Below are 22,211 nucleotides of genomic sequence, written 5' to 3' on the forward strand. Positions count from 1 at the left end.
TAATAGGCTACACTGGGACATACACTTACATAAGGTCGAGCTCTTTGTCTGTCTATCTATCGTTTGATGCTTCTGCAGTATCTAAATATCTACTCACAATTCATAAACAGCTGTACTATTCACTGAACTTGTGTCCTTTGCGGTTACAACAATTAAATTAATAATTTAAATGATTCCAAGAAAATTGTAATTAAAAAGTACCTTGATTGAACATTGAGTTTTGTTGGCAGATATTGTTGCATGTATTTTATTTATTTAATATGTTTTTCTAATTTCTTATCTGTATATGTTATGAAATGTTTTAATATTGTTTGACTAAATGTGGTGTTGGACCCCAGGAAGACTAGCTGGTCGTCAAGGCGTCAGCTAATGGGGATCCTTAATAAACTAAACTAAACATAGTTCACAGCAACATAGTGTAATGTTCCCATAAAATATGATTGAAAGCTTCAGAAAAAAGAATTTTAGTTTATTTAGTCAGTTTGACTATATTGTGTGATTTTGAATATTGTGAAAAACTTTAAAAACATTTATCATGCTATTGAATGTAACCGTAGTGTGAACAAAGCAGGTTTGAAAACATTCAAAAGAAGGTATTGCAAATGTTCAATGAGAAAGGAAACTCATTTGACGTGTCCACAACAAACCAGCTGAAAATCTTGTTTTTACTGAACTCAAGTGGTTTAACTTCCCACCTTGCTGCAGTGACGTGGAATTGCACTCCAGGGTGTCAGCACACCGTGACATCACTGTTGGGTGTGGTTACAGGTGCAACAGGCAGAAACCTATCCAAGGTACCTCTAATTTAGTATATTTTTTCTTTTGTTTCTCATCCAGTGCAGGCCATTTTACGTCTCTTTACGAGCTTCTTTCCTGCATACAGTATGTGTTGCTGTCACTCTCTCCTCTCATGCGGGGGCCATCTATCCAGAAGGTGTTGGTGAATTATGAGCCTGTGACTTGGCAGGGTGTTGAATGACTGTCAGCTTAAAGAGCGCCGGTTCACCAACTCCACCGCAGAACCATAGGAACTCCACTCATCCGCCAAGTCCCAGATGCCCTCTAGTCACCCACAACAAACACCCCGAGGATACATGAATGCCTCAGAGGTTTTAACCTGAGCTGCGCTGTCATTAGGTCCCCTAATATTTTGATTTGTTTACTTTTTTGCATAAAGAATTTGCACAACCATTAATGCATTTTGCACAAAATCACCTCGTAACAGGGCGACCTCTAGCTCACCCAGTAAGAGCGTGCGCCCCATGTAGGCTGAGTCCTTTGCAGTGGCCCAGGTTCAAATCTCTCTCCCACCTTTCTTGTCTATCCACTGTCACTATCTAATAAAGGGGGGAAAAAATGCCCCAAAAAATAATCTTAAAAAAAAAAAAAAAAAAAAAAAAATCACCTTGTAAAAACTAAACCAATTATGTGTGGTCTTTTCCAGCTTCCTGTTTCCCAGTGTTCACTCTTGACAGCTGCCTGATACAGAGTGTAATAAGAAGCTTCACTGGAGCAGTGTGAGAGATAAGTACCTTGCTCAATGTTATTTCTGATTTTCTCTTTTATTTTATTTTATTGTATGTTGAATATTTCTGGCGTTTGTTGGTCGCACAAAACCAGACATATGGTGACTTTAGGAAATTATGAGGGGCATTTTTCACTATTTTCTGATATATTTTCTGCCCTACTTGTACTCTGCAGTGTCCTCAGATTGCATTTGCACCAGGAACAGAAGCAAAAGTAGTGCATACTGTTCAGGACAGAGTCTGCAAGCTCTTTCCCATTTATATCATATCTTTCTCTTCCTGTATATAAAACAAAAATATGGAAACAGTGAGTGAGTTAAACGGTGGGAACCTGCTGCCTATAAATCAGACACCTGACAGCTCTATAACAATGGACTCCACCTGACCTTTCCTTGTTGCTGCTCTCAGCACCAGAGCTGCTGCCGGGTGGTGTGAGTCCCCAGCAGGGCTACAGAAAAGATTGCCGCTATTTCAACACAAAACAAAAGGGGGGCCAAATAGCAATCAATTCTAAGTGCATGTCAGAGTACGGTTTACGGTGGTTGTTTAAGTTGTCATTATCACAGAGGGGATCAAAAAGCTTGATGAAGAACATTGAAATAAACAAGACACAAACACGTTGGAGGCGTGTGAGAGGTGGTGTTGGTGGAGGAGTTGATTTCATGCGATTACTGAGCCGTGTTTCTTTTAAAGAGTCGCCCAGACGCCATGTGACAGACAGATGGCGCGTCGTCATGACTCAGACAGACACTTGCCTTAGCACTGCAGTCACCGAGCATGATGAAGGTTTGAAAGAAGGACAAGAGTACAGAGACAAGACCCTACACGGTCTTGTCTTTTATAATATCTTAATAAAAGATTTTTCAGCCAGCCCCCTCCTTCACAGCTTTTCCTCACTCCTCTTTGTGAGGCCTTCACAAAAAGACATGGGACTTATTCCACCCTCATTCTTTATTCATCCACCAAGTTATGGTTTTTCTCACTCCGTCCTCTTTCTTCTAACTTTGGCTGCAATGCCGGGAAACTCCAAAACATATCCAACAATGTCATTCAAGTCATGCAGGGTACAAAGTTAACATTCAGCTTTGTCTCTGCGGCCTGAGCGTCTGCCAGCTCTCCATCATCTGATACTCTCTCATTGGGTTGCAAACGGTGTCAGATTCAACTGGGTCAAGGCGTGGAGAGGCAGAAATGCTGCAACTGTGCATGGAGCGGCTGAATACAAAGACACATCTCTGACAATCTGGGTGCGAACACACATTTATCATCCTCAAATGCTGATTCCTGTGGTTTCTTTGTGTAGCTAGAGATGTAAAGGTTGCTGCAGCAGCATGTGCAACATATTTGCTGCGCCCCATGGTAAATGGCGCGTGGGAGCAAGGCCAGGTATCTTAATCCTCATCACCCTTGGGATTTCCCACTAAGAGATCCCATTAGTGAGGATAAAAGCTGTAATGTAGTCCGGAGAGGCTCGGTGGACTTGTGGTGCGCTGAAACCCCCACAGGCCAGTGGTGACCTCCATCTGATCCCTCACTAACTGGAATTACAGCTCTGGCTCCATCAGGCAGTGTAAAAGAGCAAGGAACTGTAAAGCATTTTGATGTCTTAATGAACAACATACACACAGCAACAAGTCCAATAAAGGACACCTATAAATTTGAAAGGAGCAGCAGTATTTGCACCGTAGAAACCGCTTCAAACACTTGAAGGCTTTCAGTGTGGAGGAGAGGAGGGATTTTAACACTTAAAAACTCTTTGAAAAATAACGTCAGTTGTTTGGAATGATGCCGCATGACACCACAATGCTATGAAATGGCAAAAATAGAAGCTATGTTTGTCTAAATGTGCTTTTAAGAGAAAAAAAACACAGTATCGCATGTTGAAAGTGAGGAATCGGAAGGGAGATAACGTGTCTACATTCTTCTCAGACATACAGTACAGCACATAGCTCTGGGTCAGCATCTGGTGTCACTGAGCAATAATCACACACAATGTGAACACGTGAAGTAATTCAACGACTAGATCCGGTGATCAGGAAATTTATTCACTTTAATGATGTCTGGAGAGCGATCAGAGCGGGTGTCAGAGCGTGAAATCAGAAGAAATCGGAGACACCTGAACATAAATCGCAAACCTTCATCCTGAACGTAAACAGGGATGAAAAGAAAGGACTGATCACGTGTAATAAAGACAGAGCAAATGGAGTCAGTTAAAGATCAATTTTCATGATTTCCAAAATATAAATGGTGGTAGAGTTACATTAATCAACATTAAAGGGGAAACAACCCCGGGGCAGAGCAGCAGGAAAAACACTGATTACATCAAATATTAGGATCGCTATTATAAGCACAAATCAGGTTTGAGATTCAAGTTGTGACATCATCACATGATACACAAACAAAAACAGGTCTGTAATCAGTCGTTTGCGACGAGCAAGTCTGACTTTTTCTGGATCACATTCGCTCCACGTTTTGGCCTCAGTCCTGTGTGTAATTACTTTAGCATGTTTTCCTTCATAGTTTATTTTGTGCTTTCATTTCAAGTGAAACTAGAAGAAGGAAAAGTTTTGGTCAGAAGCCAGCACCAACCGACCAAACAATGAGGACACAGTTTCCAGAGCCAAGAGCTCGCAGAGAAATATTACTGTAAAAGAAAAGATATGTGAATGTTTATGCATCATCTGTGAGCTATGTGGCTAAACAGAGGTAACAGTACCCATTTGTGTTTTACTATCACATATTTAACTATTGGCACTTTACAACGTGCTGATCATTGCTGTCCCCTTTAACCTCCTGGGCTCACGTTGAGCTTTAACTTTGATAATTATTTTTTGTAACATTTTAGATAATAGCCCACAAATTATAGTGTAAGTACTTAGTACATACAGTACAGGCCAAAAGTTTGGACACACCTTCTCATTCAATGTGTTTCTTTATTTTCATGACTATTTACATTGTAGATTCTCACTGAAGGCATCAAAACTATGAAACATTCACATATCTTTTCTTTTACAGTAATATTTCTCTGCGAGCTCTTGGCTAAACAGAGGTAACAGTACCCATTTGTGTTTTACTATCACATATTTAACTATTGGCACTTTACAACGTGCTGATCATTGCTGTCCCCTTTAACCTCCTGGGCTCACGTTGAGCTTTAACTTTGATAATTATTTTTTGTAACATTTTAGATAATAGCCCACAAATTATAGTGTAAGTACTTAGTACATACAGTACAGGCCAAAAGTTTGGACACACCTTCTCATTCAATGTGTTTCTTTATTTTCATGACTATTTACATTGTAGATTCTCACTGAAGGCATCAAAACTATGAATGAACACATATGGAATTATGTACTTAACACAAAAGTGTGAAATAACTGAAAAGATGTCTTATATTTTAGATTCCTCAAAGTAGCCACCCTTTGCTTTTTTGATAACTGCAAACCCTTGGTGTTCTCTCAAGGAGCTTCATGAGGTAGTCACCTGAAATGGTTTTCACTTCACAGGTGTGCCTTGTCAGGGTTAATTAGTGGAATTATTTCCCTTATTCATAAAAAAGCAAAGGGTGGCTATTTCACACTTTTTTGTTAAGTACATAATTCCATATGTGTTGATTCATAGTTTTGATGCCTTCAGTGAGAATCTACAATGTAAATAGTCTTGAAAATAAAAAGGAAATGCATTGAATGAGAAGGTGTCCAAACTTTTGGCCTGTACTGTACCTTAGTAGTATCAATACAATACTCACTGGGAACCTATCCTTATACAGGGGGAAAAAAACAAGAGGTTAGGGAATAAGAAGACAACCAATTTGGGTTTTTAGAGGGACTTACATTACATTTTAACTTTTTTTTTCTTACTCAGTACCAGGTAACAAGGCAGAAAATGTGGGAAATACGATAACAGTGCCAATATTGCTATTTAATTAGTTGTGGTATTATTCATATTTAAATTAGACTATACTTACAAGAAACAGTTTTTTTTTAATAAAAGCTAAAGGACATTTAGGCTGAGCCTGTAGGTCCCTGTCCCTGTCTGTACACTGTAATGATTTGATACGTTGTTTATCTACCCTTGCACATATAAATACCCAGTATATTTACTGTAAATATAAATATTTCATTGGTACAAAATACTATTCTCCAACCTCTGCAAAGATTGTATTAGGAATTACAAAACCCAGATTTTATCACATCGTTATTATTTAAGTGAGACATCAAATTCACTTGGAGATTTGTGCAACAGGAAGTATGCCTGCAGTTTTGGTTTATTCTTTGCAGTTTACCTGGTTCTGTAAACTAAAAGTGATTTTTACACTCAGGAGCTGCAAACACGTCATAAATGGTTATGTGTTCCTGTTTTCATGTATAAATTCTATGATACATTAAAATGCTGCTATTGCTAATATAAAGTGATGCGCAAAAAAAATAAGCATGAATTTATTTTGTGATTGTAGACACAGACATGTTTTCTCAGATTTTGCACATTGAAGCGGGCCAATCTTACTTTTTTCATTTGTTTGTTGTGTAGGATAATCAAGAATGCAAACGCACGGTGAGAGAATGGTTTTACATTGTACTTTACAGGAAAAACATTGTTCGATTATTTATTTTGAATAATGTTTTCCTTAAAAATATGTTAAGACTGGACCTTGGAAACAAACCCAAGATGTCATTCCTTTGTGAATGACATTTTAAACCTAAGATTTAAAAGATAATATTCAGGGATTTAAAGGTTTATTCGTCACATACACACGTAAAATGCGTAGTCAAATCAAATCCAACATGGTGTGCTAAAAGTTTGAAAAATAAGGATTAGAAGATGATGATGATGATATTTTTTATTTACATGTCATGCCACTAAGTGGCCCATTCCACATGGAATTGCATGACACCAATACAACAGTAATTAATTCAACAGCTTCCGGTCCAATACACAACATACTCTATTTTGCACAAAATAAAGAATAAATAAAACATATTACAGCAGCCACAACATAATAATGTAACACATACATTGTCCAACTAAAGCTAAACATGTCATACATAAAACAAAACTACAGACCAAAAAATAAAAAATAACAGGGAATGTCACTTCCAGACAGAGAATAATCAATACAAAGCAGTCTTCCTTTTAGCCCACGCTTGCTCTAAAGTCTACAAATAAAAATGTTTTGTTTGAACAACCAAACTAACAGATCTACAGTATACCCTGCCTCATGTCTTTTGTTAAATAATTGTAATCTTAAATCATGTTAATATGGACAAAGCAAAATAAGCTTCATTTTCATTAAGATCACATAAAATAAAATAATAATAAAAAAAATCTTTCTTCCTCACTAGTACCTGACCAACATCCTGTTTCAATAAGGAGAGGGAATATTCCAGACCTGAACTAATAAGTATGTATAAGTATGCCAATGCAAATATGCGATGTGCATGGCAGTGCAAAGGATTGCAGACAATGAGCTAGACAAGATGTAAAGGGGTCAAAGGTCACCATCCTGATGGCCTGAAAAAAGAAGCTTTTACTGAGTCTCTCTGTGTTGAACTTGTGGTTACAGAAATGTTGCTGTAAGCTGCAATAGTCTGTTGCTGCAGTGGTGAGGTAATAAAACATATTCATTATTTATGAGACATAGGGTTTGGTCATTTCTGGTTCGCAGAAAGCAACAGAGGACTCTGATAGCAGTACATTTTGTTGACCCTAAATTTTCCATCCCCTGCTCCTCAGTAATGTTGAGACTGAGCTCCGGACGTTTTGTTCCATCTCTCCCTGTCTTGTGCACAGAGCTAATATTGTTGTCAAAGCTGAGGCTCTTTACAGTGGCACATTAGAAGGAACTGAAGAGCCATCTGGTAAAATAAATGGTCAAATACAGAGAGGTTAACTGGCCGCGCCCTGAGTGCTTTTGTTACAGCTTGGTTATGGAAACACTAAAGCTGGAAACATGTCCTCCTCCTCTACACACACCTGGTCAAAAGTCCACGTCCTGGTAATGATCCCTTCATCTGGAAACAAAGAACCACATAAACAAGTGTCGTTTTCCCAATTAGGAGCAGAAAGGAGGTCCTGAGATGAAGAGAGACAGCAGCAGCTTCTGGAGTCAGCATGAAAGCTGCTCATTTGCTAAAAGCCTGCTGGGTTAATTCAACCCCTGCATGAGTCTGTATGTTTTCACACTGGCCTACTGAACTCTTTCATTTCGTGCCATTGGAGGACCTCTTGTGTGGACAAATAGACTCAAAGGAATGCACACATGATAATACACATGCAGAGTCATGACCGCACATTCACACTCTTCTAAAAACTTTTCTGTTTTTAGTTTTAATTTAAATTCGTTTCTGTAATTTGAAATGTCAAATTAAGACTCAGTGGTATCAGTAGACTTTCCTCCTACTGTTTGTGTGTGTGTGAACTGGCAGTTATGAAATGGTCAGAAGCAGTGAAGGGAAAAAAGGATTTGGAGCTAAAATCCTGAACAGAAAATAACATATATCACAACCCCCAGTTGACTCAGGCATTTACATTTCTTTAATCACTCAGGGCCAGATGTAGCCTACGTAGCTACATTTGCGAAAGTATCAGCGCCATGGCCAACCCGCAGAAAGCGTACGCTGTGATACTTCAGCTCAAGTCGTATTTACCAAACCTGCAGTTCATCGGGTAATCAGCGCCTTTCTCCGCCCACTATAGGCTACCGTAAATTGCGCGCATTTAAAAGCGCAAGTGAATGCGCGATGTCAAAGAAATCCTGCTTGGTGCGTGTTATTTCGGAATTGGTGGTAGTTCCATAGCTTGCGGCTGGTTTACACCTGCTTGTAAGAGGCGGAGAATTCTCACTGCAAAATAGAGGCGCGCTTTCACGGGCGGTTTTTGTACATACCGCAGAATACATAATTAGGCGCACTTTACGTTTCCCCTCCCATCTCTTTATGGGAAACTCCCGCTTTCTCCTTCACCCTCCCATGAATGCATATGCATGATAGGGAAAAGCGCAAATTGCCATTTTCAGTTCCCGCGACAGGCAGTCTGCGCTTTTACCTCAGTGCGGCCTGTTTGTAGCCTACATACCTCGCCATGCTTTTACGCGCACGTTGCAAAACAAATTGCGCCTGAAGTGGGCGCTAAAGCGTTAGTAGGCCTACATCTGGCCCTCAGTCTATTCTTACCTCCCAAAAGCAGAGGAGCTTTGAAGATAACAAGTTTGGCTCCTTAACTACAAATCATATTTTTTTTTCTACCGTTGTATCCATTAACTGGTTTCTATTGATAAAACACGCCTATTTGCTTTCTTGCAGAGCATTAGATGAGAAGATTGATATCAGTCTCATGTCTGTACGGTAAATATTAAGCTACAGCCGATGGCTATTAGCTTAGCTTAGCATAAAGACTGAAATCAGGTGAAACAGCTAGGCTGGCTCTTTCTAAAGTTCACAAATATGCACACCAGCACCTCTTAAGCCCACAAAGGAACATGCTCTCAATGGCGTGTCCCAGGCTAGTAGTTTCCCCCTGCTTCCAGTTGTCCTGCTAAGCTAAGCTAAGCTAACAGTCTGCTGGCTGTGGCTTTGCAGTAGGCTAACGTGTTATTCTATTAACTATTCTTTAACTTTGAGCTTCAAAGTTCATTCTTGATCTAGGAAACAGCAGTAGGAAATCAAACTATCTTACCTGAATGTTCATTTAGTAGCTGTTGTGGAGCATTTTATCATATCATCACATCAGATTGTTATTTCTAAGAAATAGAATGAAGCTTCCATCAATGAAGTTTTAAGCCAACATGACCAAAAAGTGCAGAGGAAAACATTTGATTAAACAGAAGACCTGTTATGTCATTTAGTTTTACTCAAAATCCAATGTAAACATTTCAGTTACTTAGAATACATTGAGGGAATTATTGTATTTTTGTTAATCCACTACATTTATTTGAAACCTACTGTAACTTCCTCAGGTTCAGATAGGCTACATGCTAAATTCAGATATGAGGTATTGCTAAATATAGAAGTAAAGCACTTTTATGCAGGTCAATTGCAGGTCAACAATAATTTATAACACTCTTAAAAAGGAGTTGTTCTGAATAATAAAGTAACATTTTGCAGCTGGTTCTTTTGTTCTTTTACTTAAGAAAATGTTAAATGAAAGAATTTTACTAGTAATGGCTTTTAACAATGTGTATTATTACTTTTACTCAAACACTTGATAACTAATAAACCCCACCTCAGATCAGTCTTCAAAAGAGCTACTTTTGTATCATACTTGAATTGTTTTCGTCACAAGCAATCCCACTTAAGTGCTGTTTAACTCTTGTACTCACAATACTTCTACTTGAGCAGGACTCTTAAACTGTGGGAGTGTACTGCTGCCAAAGTGGGAGTTAAGCACTCCATAGCAGGACTATAGGGAGGCAGCTGAGAGTGCAGACAGCTCTCCAGGGACAGACAGTGAGTATTGGTTGGACCGCAGCCCACAGCATCACACCCAAGAAACTGGCTGCGCGCGTGCTTTGACTCATGTCGACCGCAGAAAGCAATTCATCCTGCAGGAGCACTGAATGTGGTGGACTAAAGTAGCAGAGATCTCAACAGAATGCCTCCCTGGACTCATTTAAACACTGATGATCACCTCCTCTGTGGTCCGCTGGACGCTCCTGTTTAGACCTTCCAATGAACTCTGTCAAACCCCACTGGTGGTAAAAAGCAGTTCAGATAAGAGCAAGTGGAAAATGTGAAGAGATGTAGATGGACAAGTCCTTTTAACACAATGCAGGTTTTGGAAACACAGTATGTTGAGAAAGATGTGGGTTGACTGCACTTTTCCTATGGTACACTGCCAGTGTCAACTGGAAACCTGGACTTCTTGCAGCTACACGTCAGGAGCAGATCCCTGAGGCAGACAGGAAGAAAGCTGCCGAAAATCAGAAAGTTATGACCCAATTAAAACAGAAGTCCACTGACTTCACATCATGTATCATCAAACTGTCTACAAATATATTTTGACTCCTTAAAGCTTGTGCAGCTTCTAAAGTAGTTTCAGGGAGGGGGCTTAATAAAAACTTAAATTGTAAATACCAAGTGGCCCATTTTCAAACAGAAATCAACAAATAAGTTACTTATTGCTACTTTAACTTATATCAGTGCATTAGGTACAGCAAAACTAAAAAGTTCTATACTTCCATCTATCCATCTGCCCATGATTAGACTTTAGACTTACTTTCAGAGAGACACCGCCACCTAGAGGTATATAAATAAAAATACATGTGATTTGATCATTAAAGTTGGAGACAGTATGACAAATACACCCCCCCTCCCTCCCATTATATGACCACCTGCTGTAATGTGACAGTCTCAGTCTTATTAATGTGAACATTTGCTTGTTTTTAATCTTCTATGACAGTCCAAAACCCAAAAGGTATTTAATCAATTGATCAAAGAAAACAAAGGCATTTGAAAATGTTACTTTTGACTCTGAGGACACTGAAAAATGTTAATTTAGTTGCCATTTGAGAAAAAATAAAGGAATCAAGAGAAGTTGCCTTATTTAAAGATTTATTAATTTATAATACAAGCTTTTATGTAGACCACATTGCATTTTAGTTTTTACATTTATTCATACTGAGCTAAACTTCATAGCAGTGACATTGATCGACAAAAACACAAACCAAAGGACACTCAATGGAAGGAATCAAAAGGTTTCCGACTGTTTCTGAAGAAACCGCAGCCCATCAACACTCCCAGTGCGCCACCTTTTTTTTTTAAGACCACAAACCCTCACTAGTCCTCATACAGTATGCCACGTGCATCACACACCCTCAGACACACTCATACACAAACTCATCCACACTAAAATGGAACAAATACCTATGCACAAGATAAAAATCGATATATTTAAATTTCAATATTAATGATATTACTGAATTCCACAATAAAAGGCAAACAAGAAGTAAAGACAGCATCCAAATGAAAAGGAGGTGAAACACCAAACATTTTCCTTTTCCCTCTTCATCCAAGTGGGAGAATCTCTCCCCCTGCTTCGTTCTCAGTGTTCAGTAGAGGGTGCTCTCACACCGACAACACTCCTCCCTCCCTTCTTCAACCGCTTCTTCTGTCTGCGTTTAACTGGCCCGCCGCATCAGCTCCCGTTTTGAGGGAACATCGACAGCCTAGTCAATAAAGTCAAAGCCAGAGGTGCGAACACGACACCTGATGGCACACAAGCAACCAACCGAATCCCCCAACTCCATCTTTTACAAGCCTCTAATTTGTTACCGTTTCTCGTGGACCTGAACGTCCCCTCTGGGGTTTACTCTTCCTAATAAAAGTCTTTTCTCAATTGGTCCATTTCCCGGAACAAACAGCTGTAGGGTAATAGCACAAACATCATTGGTGCTGATGCAGACCGACCGGTTCAGTTAGTGAGAAACCGTCTCATGAGGAGGATGGTGCATTTTCTACAACGTGGGACTTTAAGGTCTGTTCCTCTGACCCCCCCCAAAAAAAAAAAAAAATATAGCCATTGGGGAAAATATGATGATGAAACACGATCAACATTTCTGAATTAACAAACTGGTTAAGTGCAATGAGAGGGTTATCACCATTCAGTAAGACCTGGGGAAACATCCAAGTGACTAGTAGGGAAAGGTTATAGCCCACACATCCTTTATAGCAACTCTGTGTCCATGAAGAGCGAAGACTTCCCGGGTCTTTTCCACAAAGTACGACAGCTCTTTAAAACTTGTACAGCAGCGAACAGGTCCGCGAGGGAGCATAGGGTATTGTTTAATGTCATCTTCAAATAAAAAGGAAGAAGAGCAAATCCTGGCGACACAGTAAAAGTTTTTGGGACAAAAAGTGAATATATTGGCACAAAAAAAAAAAAAAAAAAGCCTCAGATTGGACAAGCGTTCAACCAAAGCAGGTGACAGCCCCAACCAGACTTCCTGTGATTTAATCCAAATCCACAGCTGATAGGATGACAGGCAGGAGAGAACAGGGTGTATGTATGTTTATATGTGTATTATGTTTGTGTAATTTGTGTGTGTGTGTGTGTGTGTGTGTGTGTGTGGTTGGGGGTTGTTTTTGTTGCTTTACAAGAGGAGACAGCAGTTGCTCTCTGTGGTTTTTTCTCTGTTCCTTTGACCTACAAAGACAGGACAGCAGAGACATTAGGTGAGATAAAAACAACCACCTGAAACTAGAAGAAAGCATCTATCGCTCTACAGACTGTGTGGGATGCGGTCGAGTTTACCAGCAGTAGCAAGAAACGCACTGCATGATGTATGTGAAAGGGCATAGAAAAGGGCCCCTGAACAAGCAACTTATCAACTGCTCCACCTGGGTAGACACATTGCACTTCAAAAGGTTAATAACACCCTTAAATCCTGCTAAAACCCTCTCCCAGCATCAGGGTGGGAAATTAACTTTTTTGCCCAATTTTACCAGCCACTTATATTTTTTAACAGGCCACTTTTACCAGAATTCAAATTTATAAAAGAAAGTGCACTAGCATATTTTGAATTGCTTCAATACATTATTTTTTTATTATTAATAATAGATATTTTATTAATATAGGCAAATAAAAAGTGATGTGAAAAAAAGCCTGTGAGACCATGGTTAAATTGTGTTTGGTCAATCATAATTTACAGTAATTGTAGGCCTACATGTTTAATGAACAGAATAAATATTGACTCATCTCTCTCAGTAACATAGCATTAAACAGTCCCTCCAGGATTGGAGTGAGTGCGTGCGTGTACTGAGCAGCAGAGAGCCGACAGGATTAAAACAGCAGCAGCTTTCAGCGACTGAAAAATCGTGACAGCGTACATTAAGTTTATTACAGGTTGGCAGGACTGTCTGAAATGTTTTGCACGGTCTTTCGCTGTTTGTTTTGTCAGTGCGCCACTTGTTCCAAAAGTACCTTCTCTTTTTCTTTAATTCGCCCTCAACAGTTTGTACAGTCATAGCTACTGCTGACTCCGCGGAGGGCCTCTTAACACCGGGGATATGTCGCCACAATTTTTTTAACCAATAATTTTTGTTTTGTCTGTACCTCAGTTCAGCTACATGGTATCATGGACTAGCGCTGAAAACTAGCTACTCAACAAAAGTCTGGAGTTGTGACGGAAATATGTGTGGTCAAAGTCCCGGCTGTTATTCACAATAAAAGTCCTCCGTTATTTTGGTATTTGAATGTTTTTATTATGAAGCAGCAAAATCCAGAAATGTTGGGGATTCATTAGCAGTAATGTAACATGACTCCTGTTGCTAAGTGCATTGTTACTTAGCAACAGCATTCTTTGACAAAAGGAATGTTTTACAATCCACCTGCCACTGTGGCTGGTATTCAAGGCAAATACCCGCCACTTTGAAAAAGTACCTGCCATTGGCTGGTGGCTCTGCCCAGCATATTAAAAAAAAAAAAAAAAAAAAAAAAAATGCGACAGAGGAGCAAGGGAGCGACATACAGTACATAGCTGTAGCCCTGCTGTTCGTCAGTCCTAAAAATAATAATATCATATAAATAAAACAATAAATCTTGTTACGCTCTGAAAACAGCAGTTATCGGTGGGCTCATTTGTTGCATTTACTGCCACTGAAGACCATTAAATCTTGTTTATGTACGTTGATTTTCCACCTGCGTTTATAACTAATGCTAATGCTAGTAGCAGCGGTAGGGGCTACAGGCAGGACCCTGGTTGACCTCATGTTTACTTGAAATGTTGTTTAATTGAGCTTCAGTAACGTAACCTTGTACAAAGTGGGCTTAACGACTTTACTTTTTCTTTTGGCCCCGCGGTAAAGCAAATTTCAGCCCTGTTCTCAAATCGGTCACCTTTTTAATGCCACTGGAGTTTTAGAATCAGATAATTCTGCCTGCAATTCTACTTAAAAAAAGAGACAAAGAAAAGATCCTCACCATGAGAGTTGGGTTCTGGAAGAGTCTCTCTGGCAACCAAGTGCATGACGGTTGTTCGGCCCGGAGGCAGCTTCAGAGCTTTGAACAAAGAAATACACCTCATAATTAATTAGCTACATTTTATAGTATGATGCTATGGTGGCAAACCATATATTTATTATAGGATGAAAGATTTATGTGTAGTTTTCAGATAACAATCGTGGTTAAAGGAAATGACTTGACCTGTCACTATGACAACAGATTAACAGATTGTTAATTTTCTGCATCTGTGATACTGAATTAGGCAATACTACTGTGTTTGAGGTTAGTGCTCCATTGCATGTATTTATCAAATGTGAAATCAACTTGATTATTCTTGACCATTTATTGATTGTATTATTTTCCCTGTGGCTCTTCATCTCTATTGTTTAGCATGAATAAAAACACACCTAACTGACCCAATACTACCATTTGGTTGCCTGGAGTGTTTTTACTAAGGTAGACAGATAAAGGTGTCCTTGTTCAGAGGTGCCCTTACCTCCCAGGGTAACGTTGCCATGAAGGAAGCGTCCCTGGAAGATGAGGCGCAGTATACTGGGACTGCTTACCCTCTCCTCCTCCCATCCTGCCAGAGAGCAGCGAAACAAGTGCATCACTTACTATGGCCCAACCGATACCGGATCTTTGAGGCAAATACTGAGATTATATTATTTGATATAGATATATAGAGATATGTATAGATACATATATAGAGATATGTATATATAGATATAGAGAGAGAGAGAGATAGATAGATAGATAGATAGATAGATAGATAGATAGATAGATAGAGATATGTATAGAGATATGTATGTATAGATAGATAGATAGATAGATAGATAGATAGATAGAGATATGTATAGATAGATAGAGATATGTATAGAGATATGTATGTATAGATAGATAGATAGATAGATAGATAGACAGACAGACAGACCGGTCAAAAGTTTGGGGTCACTTAGAAATTTCCATTCCAGACAGAATACCAGCTCAGATCAGTTGTATTGTTTTTTTTAATCAGGGCAGCAGTTTTCAGATTACATTATGTGCTTACATAATTGCACAAGGGTTCTCGACTGTTGTAGACAGAAGTGGCTGAAGAAACGCTTGAAAGTCATGCTTTTTGGTCTAAACGTCATACCCAAATTAAAAGTGGTACAGCTCCCATATACTTTGACAATCAGGGGTATGCCTGATATCATTGGAAAGGAAACACTCAAGTTTTTGTTACAAGTGTCAGGGTGATTCTAGGCCTTACTGACACAGAGTTACAGAGGCTAGAATGAGTTTTTTTTATTTCCATCCAAGTCATACATCTGTAAAATTATTAAAATACACTGCTGTAAACACATCTGACAGGTGACAGACAACACAGCATTAGCCACGTCTCAGCTTACTACAGAAAAAAATCCAGAAGCCAAAAGACTCAAAAATGGATGAATGTATTCTTTTCTACAGATATGTCTGTGAGTTTTTTTATTTACATTTGAAAAGTGCAAAGAAAAAAGCCAAAAAACTACTAAATACAACACATCTCAAATACACAAACAAACCCACATCAATCACCTTTCCAATGATATCAGACACACCCCTGAGTGTCAAAGTATATGGGAGCTGTACCGCTTTTAATTTGGGTATGACGTTTAGACCAAAAAGCATGACTTTCAAGCGTTTCTTCAGCCACTTCTGTCTACAACAGTCAAGAACCCTTTCGCAATTATGCAAGCACATAATGTAATCTGAAAACTGCTGCCCTGATTAACAAAAACAATGCAACTGATCTCAGCTGGTATTCTGTATGGAATGGAATTTTCTAAGTGACCCCAAACTTTTGACCGAGGGAGGGAGGGAGGGAGGGGGAGGGGGAGAGAGAGAGAGAGAGAGAGAGAGAGAGAGAGAGAGAGAGAGAGAGAGAGAGAGAGAGAGAGAGAAGAGATAAAACAGAATAAATAAGTGTGTGACCAAGATATATACTGAGCAAATATTTTAGTTAAAAATTCACCTTAAATCAACTGTATCATGGCACCATTTCTAAATTATCTTAAAATTAGTTTGGGATCTTGGTGCTACAGTTTCTTGTTACTTATTAGCCAATATGTACATCAATGCTAATCTAACTGTAATAAGTAAATATCGTGTGGTAAAATTAGCCTGTGTTCATTTTGTGTTCAATATAAACAGGTTTTCATTACAGGCATTGAGTAGAAAAAAACTGCCTTAGCAAAGGAAATTGAACAATTAACCCAAACCAGTTCATTCTTTTTAGATCAATATCATATGTAATTTTTTTGCAAAAACTGACAATAAATATGTCGGCAAAGTAATCCAATCTATGAAATATATAAAACTAAAAACAATACTGCAAACTGAATCCTATAAAAACTTACCTGCAGGCCAGTTGTCAAATACATGCTTGGCTATGTCTGTGGCCGAATCGTTTGGGGAGAAAGTGAAGTCTTGCGTTTTCCCACTGACCAGGATAAGGCGGAGGTGCACCTAAAACAACAAACAAAAACAGCTTCATCGTAGTCCATAGCAATGTCGTATAAGCCAACAAAAAAACTTCCATTAAGGTTCTTCTAAATTAATTGTGGTGGTATCCCTCCACTTCCTCTAACCTCTTCAGACATGAGGTGACCTCCACAAGGCTGTGAAGAGATGGGCATTCCAGTCTAATTAGATTTAACCACGCCAGATCTTCACCCTTTGACTGGGCGACTTCATTTGCTGAGGGATTACACTGAAGTGAGCCCTAGTTGCCAGAAACGACAACAGATAAGGGTGGGGCTGATCGGGGGCAGATGGGGGAACACTGGCCCTTTAGTTCCAGAGTGCTGCGAGCTCCGCTCCGGGCTGTCGGCCTAATGCGATAACCCCAGGTGTCCCAGACAGCTCTGGGCCATGTTATTAAATTTACATGGCCAGTGGGTAGCACCAAGGGGGAGTGTGCATATGTGTGGGTGGGTCTTTAACAGTGGGGCTTCCTCCAAATTTTTTTTCCTCTGGGCAACTACACAAACCAATCAGTTTTTTATTTTTTTAAAAAGGAGTCGTTTGTCTAACATGCCTTAAAAGGTTTAAATGTTACACTGATATAAGGAAATCCATGTGGGACACTCCACACTGGTTATACCACAACATTTTAAAATATCACAAACGTATTCTGCATGCAAGGCAACAAAAACATTTAAAAATTCCATTACATTGTAGTAGAGCGGACATGATTAATTGATTAAATGATCAACATAAAATGCAACTATTTTTAAATTAAACTCATTGATCATTATTTTTTTCAAGTTCCAACTTCTCAATTGTCATAACTTCTGCTTGTCATCTTGTTGTGTGGACTTTAGTACAAAAACCACCACAGGGAATACAACAAGTTGATGTGGGTGGGTCACTGACTTCAGAAAAGAATAACGCCTGCCAACTGACTTCAAACCACAAACGTCTTTAAATAGACAACGTTGGATCTTCGTCAGGTCAAAATGTCTAAAAATGGACACCACACCCACATACACTGTACCAATAGGCTTATAGGCTCAATGATGGCAGCTTTGTTATACATCCAGCCCAGGGTGATAAACATCATCATTGTTAGTGTATGTAAAAATATGGTGTATATGAGTGAATTATGGTTAAATTTTGTATTGCTTATTATGTACAATATTTTCAAAAGGTTCCTTTTTTATGTCACTTACAACTATTATGGATATATTTGAGATTTGTTTGATATACTTAATAGATGTTGTCCATTTAAATAAACTGTGGTTTGGAGTCCTTCCTGCTCCTTCGCTAAATTTTAGTCTTTAATAGCAAATTTTGCAGTCTTGATTTTACGTTTATATGATTGTTGTCCACTTCTTTTATACTGTACGTATAGTCAGCTCACAGTCAGGATTGAAACATCACTCTGACCTGAATTATTGATCCATTCTGGACCTTAGTCATTTATGGTGCAGCAAGTCCTGTCCCTTATTAATCCATCATCTCATCAATCATGTCACTACACCAAAAAAAATGTTTGGACAAAAAAAGCATCCCATCAACTAAATCTTTCTATTAAGACATCTCCACTCAAAAGTCAGAGTTGACAGATGGGATTCATTTTCTCCGACATTTGCTCTTCTTCAAAAAGGTGGGACATGAACTTTCTTTGGGTTCACAAATCACAGAGGAGAGAACAAAGAGACTTAACCACGAGGTGTGACGTCAGGGAGGGACAATCCCTCTCTCCCACTGATCTGTTTACAAATACAATCTTCCTTCGGTGGTCCTCTGCCCTCCCCTCCCCCCTCTGAACTGAATAACCTCAATGTGGGGTTACATACCCATGCCATCATTAACCAGCTTTGTCCCCTTTGCCCATCCCCAACAAAATAAAAACAAGTCAAATCTGCCTGGTAACCCATGGCAACATCCCACATCACAAATGTTCTCAAAGTTCACCAATCCAAAGAAAGACATTAAATCCTTCCAACACTGTTATGAATTACTTTTTTTAAAGGTTAACAGAGCTACCAAAGGCTTATCCATTCTTAACGTTGGTCAAGTTTCCTAAAAACACTACCATCCACAAGCTAACGTCCCAGGGCTGCTGCCGAGAGAGATGATCCATTAAATACCACTCTACCTTGTTGTGGGGTTTTACCTGATGTGTCCTAGATAAAACATTTAACAACATTTGTTTAAATATAATTTAGAACGTATATTAAAAAACGGCCATCACAATTTCCAAGGAGGTCTTGTTTTGTCTGACCAACAGCCCAAAACCTGAAAGATATTCAGTTTAAAAATCCTTAAAAAAAAAACAGAGAAAAGCAGCAAATATTTACATTGGGAAGACATAACCAGCTAATTTGGAATGTTTGGTTTAAGTTTTTTTTTTTTAAATAATGAATTGATTTTCAAAATTGTTGAAGATTAATTTTCTGTCACTGAATGAACTGAATAATTAATTGATTGTTCCAGTCCTAAATGTTTTCCTATTACTCACGCCACAGCTGTGGCTCAGGAGGTAGAGCGGTCGTCCACGTTTGGAAGCTTCAATCCCTGGCCCCTACAAGTGTCCCTGGGCAAGATACTGAACCCCAAATTTCTCCCAGTGAATGTATGTGTGAATGCTGACTTGTATTGTTAAGTGGTTTGAGTGGTCGCTAAGACTAGAAAAGCGCTATATAAATGCAGTCAATTTATCATTTACATTAGTACTAAAACAACCGATTGTCTAATTGACCAACAGGCCAGGTGTCACAATTAATTGTTAATTTGTATAACTTCTATCATGTCTGATCTGTCTGTAAATGAGTGTTGTCCATTCTCCTATAGGTGGGGTGCTGTGGCCAGGATTTAGTAAGAGGGTACAATCAATTGGCATCTAAACCTTGAAAGGAAAGTAGGGCAACGCTTTAACAGATTAGACAGATGGTGTTCACAGGAACCGCAGTCATTGTCCTAGCTAAATGGTGTGGACGTTGGCTAATCCCTGAGCCCCCCCCTACCCCCCCCCCCTTTACACTGACCCCCAAACCCTAAATTATTTTTAATTGTTATCACCATTATAATCAAGTGTATTATGTATGTTATCATGCAGCAGCAGTATGTGATAGACTACAATGCAGAGTACACAGGCCATCAGCAAACACAGAATATCACCTTGGCTCTGTGTTGCTGTTGGAAAATAACTTCAGAAAGGTGTCAGACCCTCACTCACCATATCAAGATCCCTCTGGTTGGACATGTCTCAGAATGGAGGAAGGCCGTGGACGTGGATCAGAGGGGACAGGGCTGGTGTGCTTCAGCTGCTGGAGACGGGGCCAGAGCCCTGACACAACAAACAACACAAACACTATGAGGCTGCTTCCCACAGCCTGGCACCATAACTGCACTGCACAAATCCATTATCCACCAAACTAACACATCATAACATTGTCAATCAAACGACAAACACGCACACGATTGATTATTTACCTGAAATCGTATAAGTAGTGAGCAAACGGGCTCACTTCACCAAAATAACAACCGTAGCCCGTCAGGCTAGGGCAGCGACCAGCTTAGTAAGTCTTTCTAACGTTAGTAGCTAACGTTAAGCTAACGTTAGCGGGCTAATGTTTCTTATATAAACTAGATTCAATCATCGTTGCTAATTAGCTGGCTTGTAGTAATAAAACAGGTTAATGTTGTTAAACAGCTACAAATCGTCTTTCGCCCGAGGACACCAACTAGCACCGAGTTTCGTCCCAAAATATAATAGGAATAGGAAGGCTTCTGCTAACTTCAGCATTAGCTGCTGTGTTAGCTTATGCCAATCGTGTTATCGCAGGCTAGCTGCGCGCTAGCAAACTAAATGTGCAACGGCAATTTTTGTGCAGTTGAGCTCACCTGCATCTGATGACTTTGATGAAATGTTGCATTCAGTTGAGTGGACGAATCAGCTGGGAGCGCTTTTCACGAGAAAAATATCGAGTGTAGATGTATATCGTTGACTGTGGTATCGGTGGCTAATGGACGGGGACGACGCCGGATGTCAGCTGGTTGTAAACACAGAGAAAGACCGCAAATACTTCTGGGAGTTGAAGTCCAGAAAGAGACTAGTTATTAAAAACGTTGTAAAACCTCTCCGCTGCTTTGTGGGTGCCTTCAGTGTGATGCGTGATTACTAATTGGATGCATTCCTTATGTTTAGAAGTTAGTACAAATACATTTCACATTAATTGCTCAGAAATAAATATTTAGCAAATTAGCAGTTTAGAGATGAAAACTCACTAGGTAAGAGTCACATCTACAACATTACTAAAAGGATGTGAATGAATGTTAATTCAAAAACAGTTTAAAGGTCCACTTACTAGCTTTTTCCACAACCACAAACGGTCTTCTTAAGCAGATGGAGTTTTCTCATTTGTCATGAAGATCATCAATTTACCTTACTCATTACAGAGCATTTTGTATTTATTCATTTATTTTTTGCAGACTCCAATTAATAGAAATTAAGACACAACATGTTAACAATCGAACCAATGTTACAATACCTTTTTTTTATTTTGAGGACTGCAATGAACACTTTTAAATACTGTGGATAAAATTTTGTAGAGCTCAAAAAGGACATCATGAGTTCAATCTTTATTAAAGCAGTAACATATTTTCTGTTCACAGAAATATGTCTATGGTACTGAAGAGCACTCATTTTATCAGCAACATGAGGAAATTTGGTTATGACGTCAAGTAAGACAGGTGAAATAAGACTCAGAGTTTGACACAACCTGCTGGTATACCTGTACAGCCAAAGTTAACATTGATTTGAAATATCCTTACTTGGTGGTGGATTACAAAAAACATTTAACCATATTAAACCACAGGATAAGAGAGTGGAAAAACAATGTGTCACATAAAAATAATTTAGTACTGAGCATCTGGTGGCCTGATGGTTAAGACACATATCTGCAGCATCCTTGCATTTCCTGTCTGTATCTTAGATAGTTGCAAATAATTTGATTAATTCCTTAAAATCCTAATTTGATCAATCATTTAGGGTGGCAGTAGCTCAGTCTGTGTGGGACTTGGGAACTGGAGGTTTTGAAGTGTGAACATAACCGAAATTTACCTGCGAGGTGACAGGTATACAGTACTACATGCACAATGCACAGAGGATAGTAAATTAAGTTTTTTAGGGGGTCTGTAGGGGCCCAACAATGGTTGACATTGACATTTTAATCCAGACATGCCGTAGAGGAGGTGGATGAATAAAACATGAAC

At 39.1% G+C, this 22,211-nt stretch overlaps 1 protein-coding gene across 1 annotated transcript; it reads right to left on the reverse strand.

Moving 5' to 3' along the window:
• Window positions 1–11,057: 11,057 nt before the first annotated feature.
• ubl3b (ubiquitin-like 3b) lies at window positions 11,058–21,056 on the reverse strand. Its single transcript, XM_028589151.1, has 6 exons — window positions 20,841–21,056; window positions 20,173–20,283; window positions 16,847–16,955; window positions 14,959–15,045; window positions 14,442–14,519; window positions 11,058–12,665 (listed from the first exon to the last, which is right to left on the reverse strand). Exons 2-6 carry the CDS (start codon window positions 20,197–20,199, stop codon window positions 12,613–12,615), a joined length of 354 nt encoding a protein of 117 aa, XP_028444952.1. The 5' UTR covers window positions 20,200–20,283; window positions 20,841–21,056; the 3' UTR covers window positions 11,058–12,612.
• Between the last annotated feature and the right edge of the window lie 1,155 nt (window positions 21,057–22,211).

This window comes from Perca flavescens, chromosome 10 (genome assembly GCF_004354835.1).
Source record: "Perca flavescens isolate YP-PL-M2 chromosome 10, PFLA_1.0, whole genome shotgun sequence".
NCBI lineage: Eukaryota > Metazoa > Chordata > Actinopteri > Perciformes > Percidae > Perca > Perca flavescens.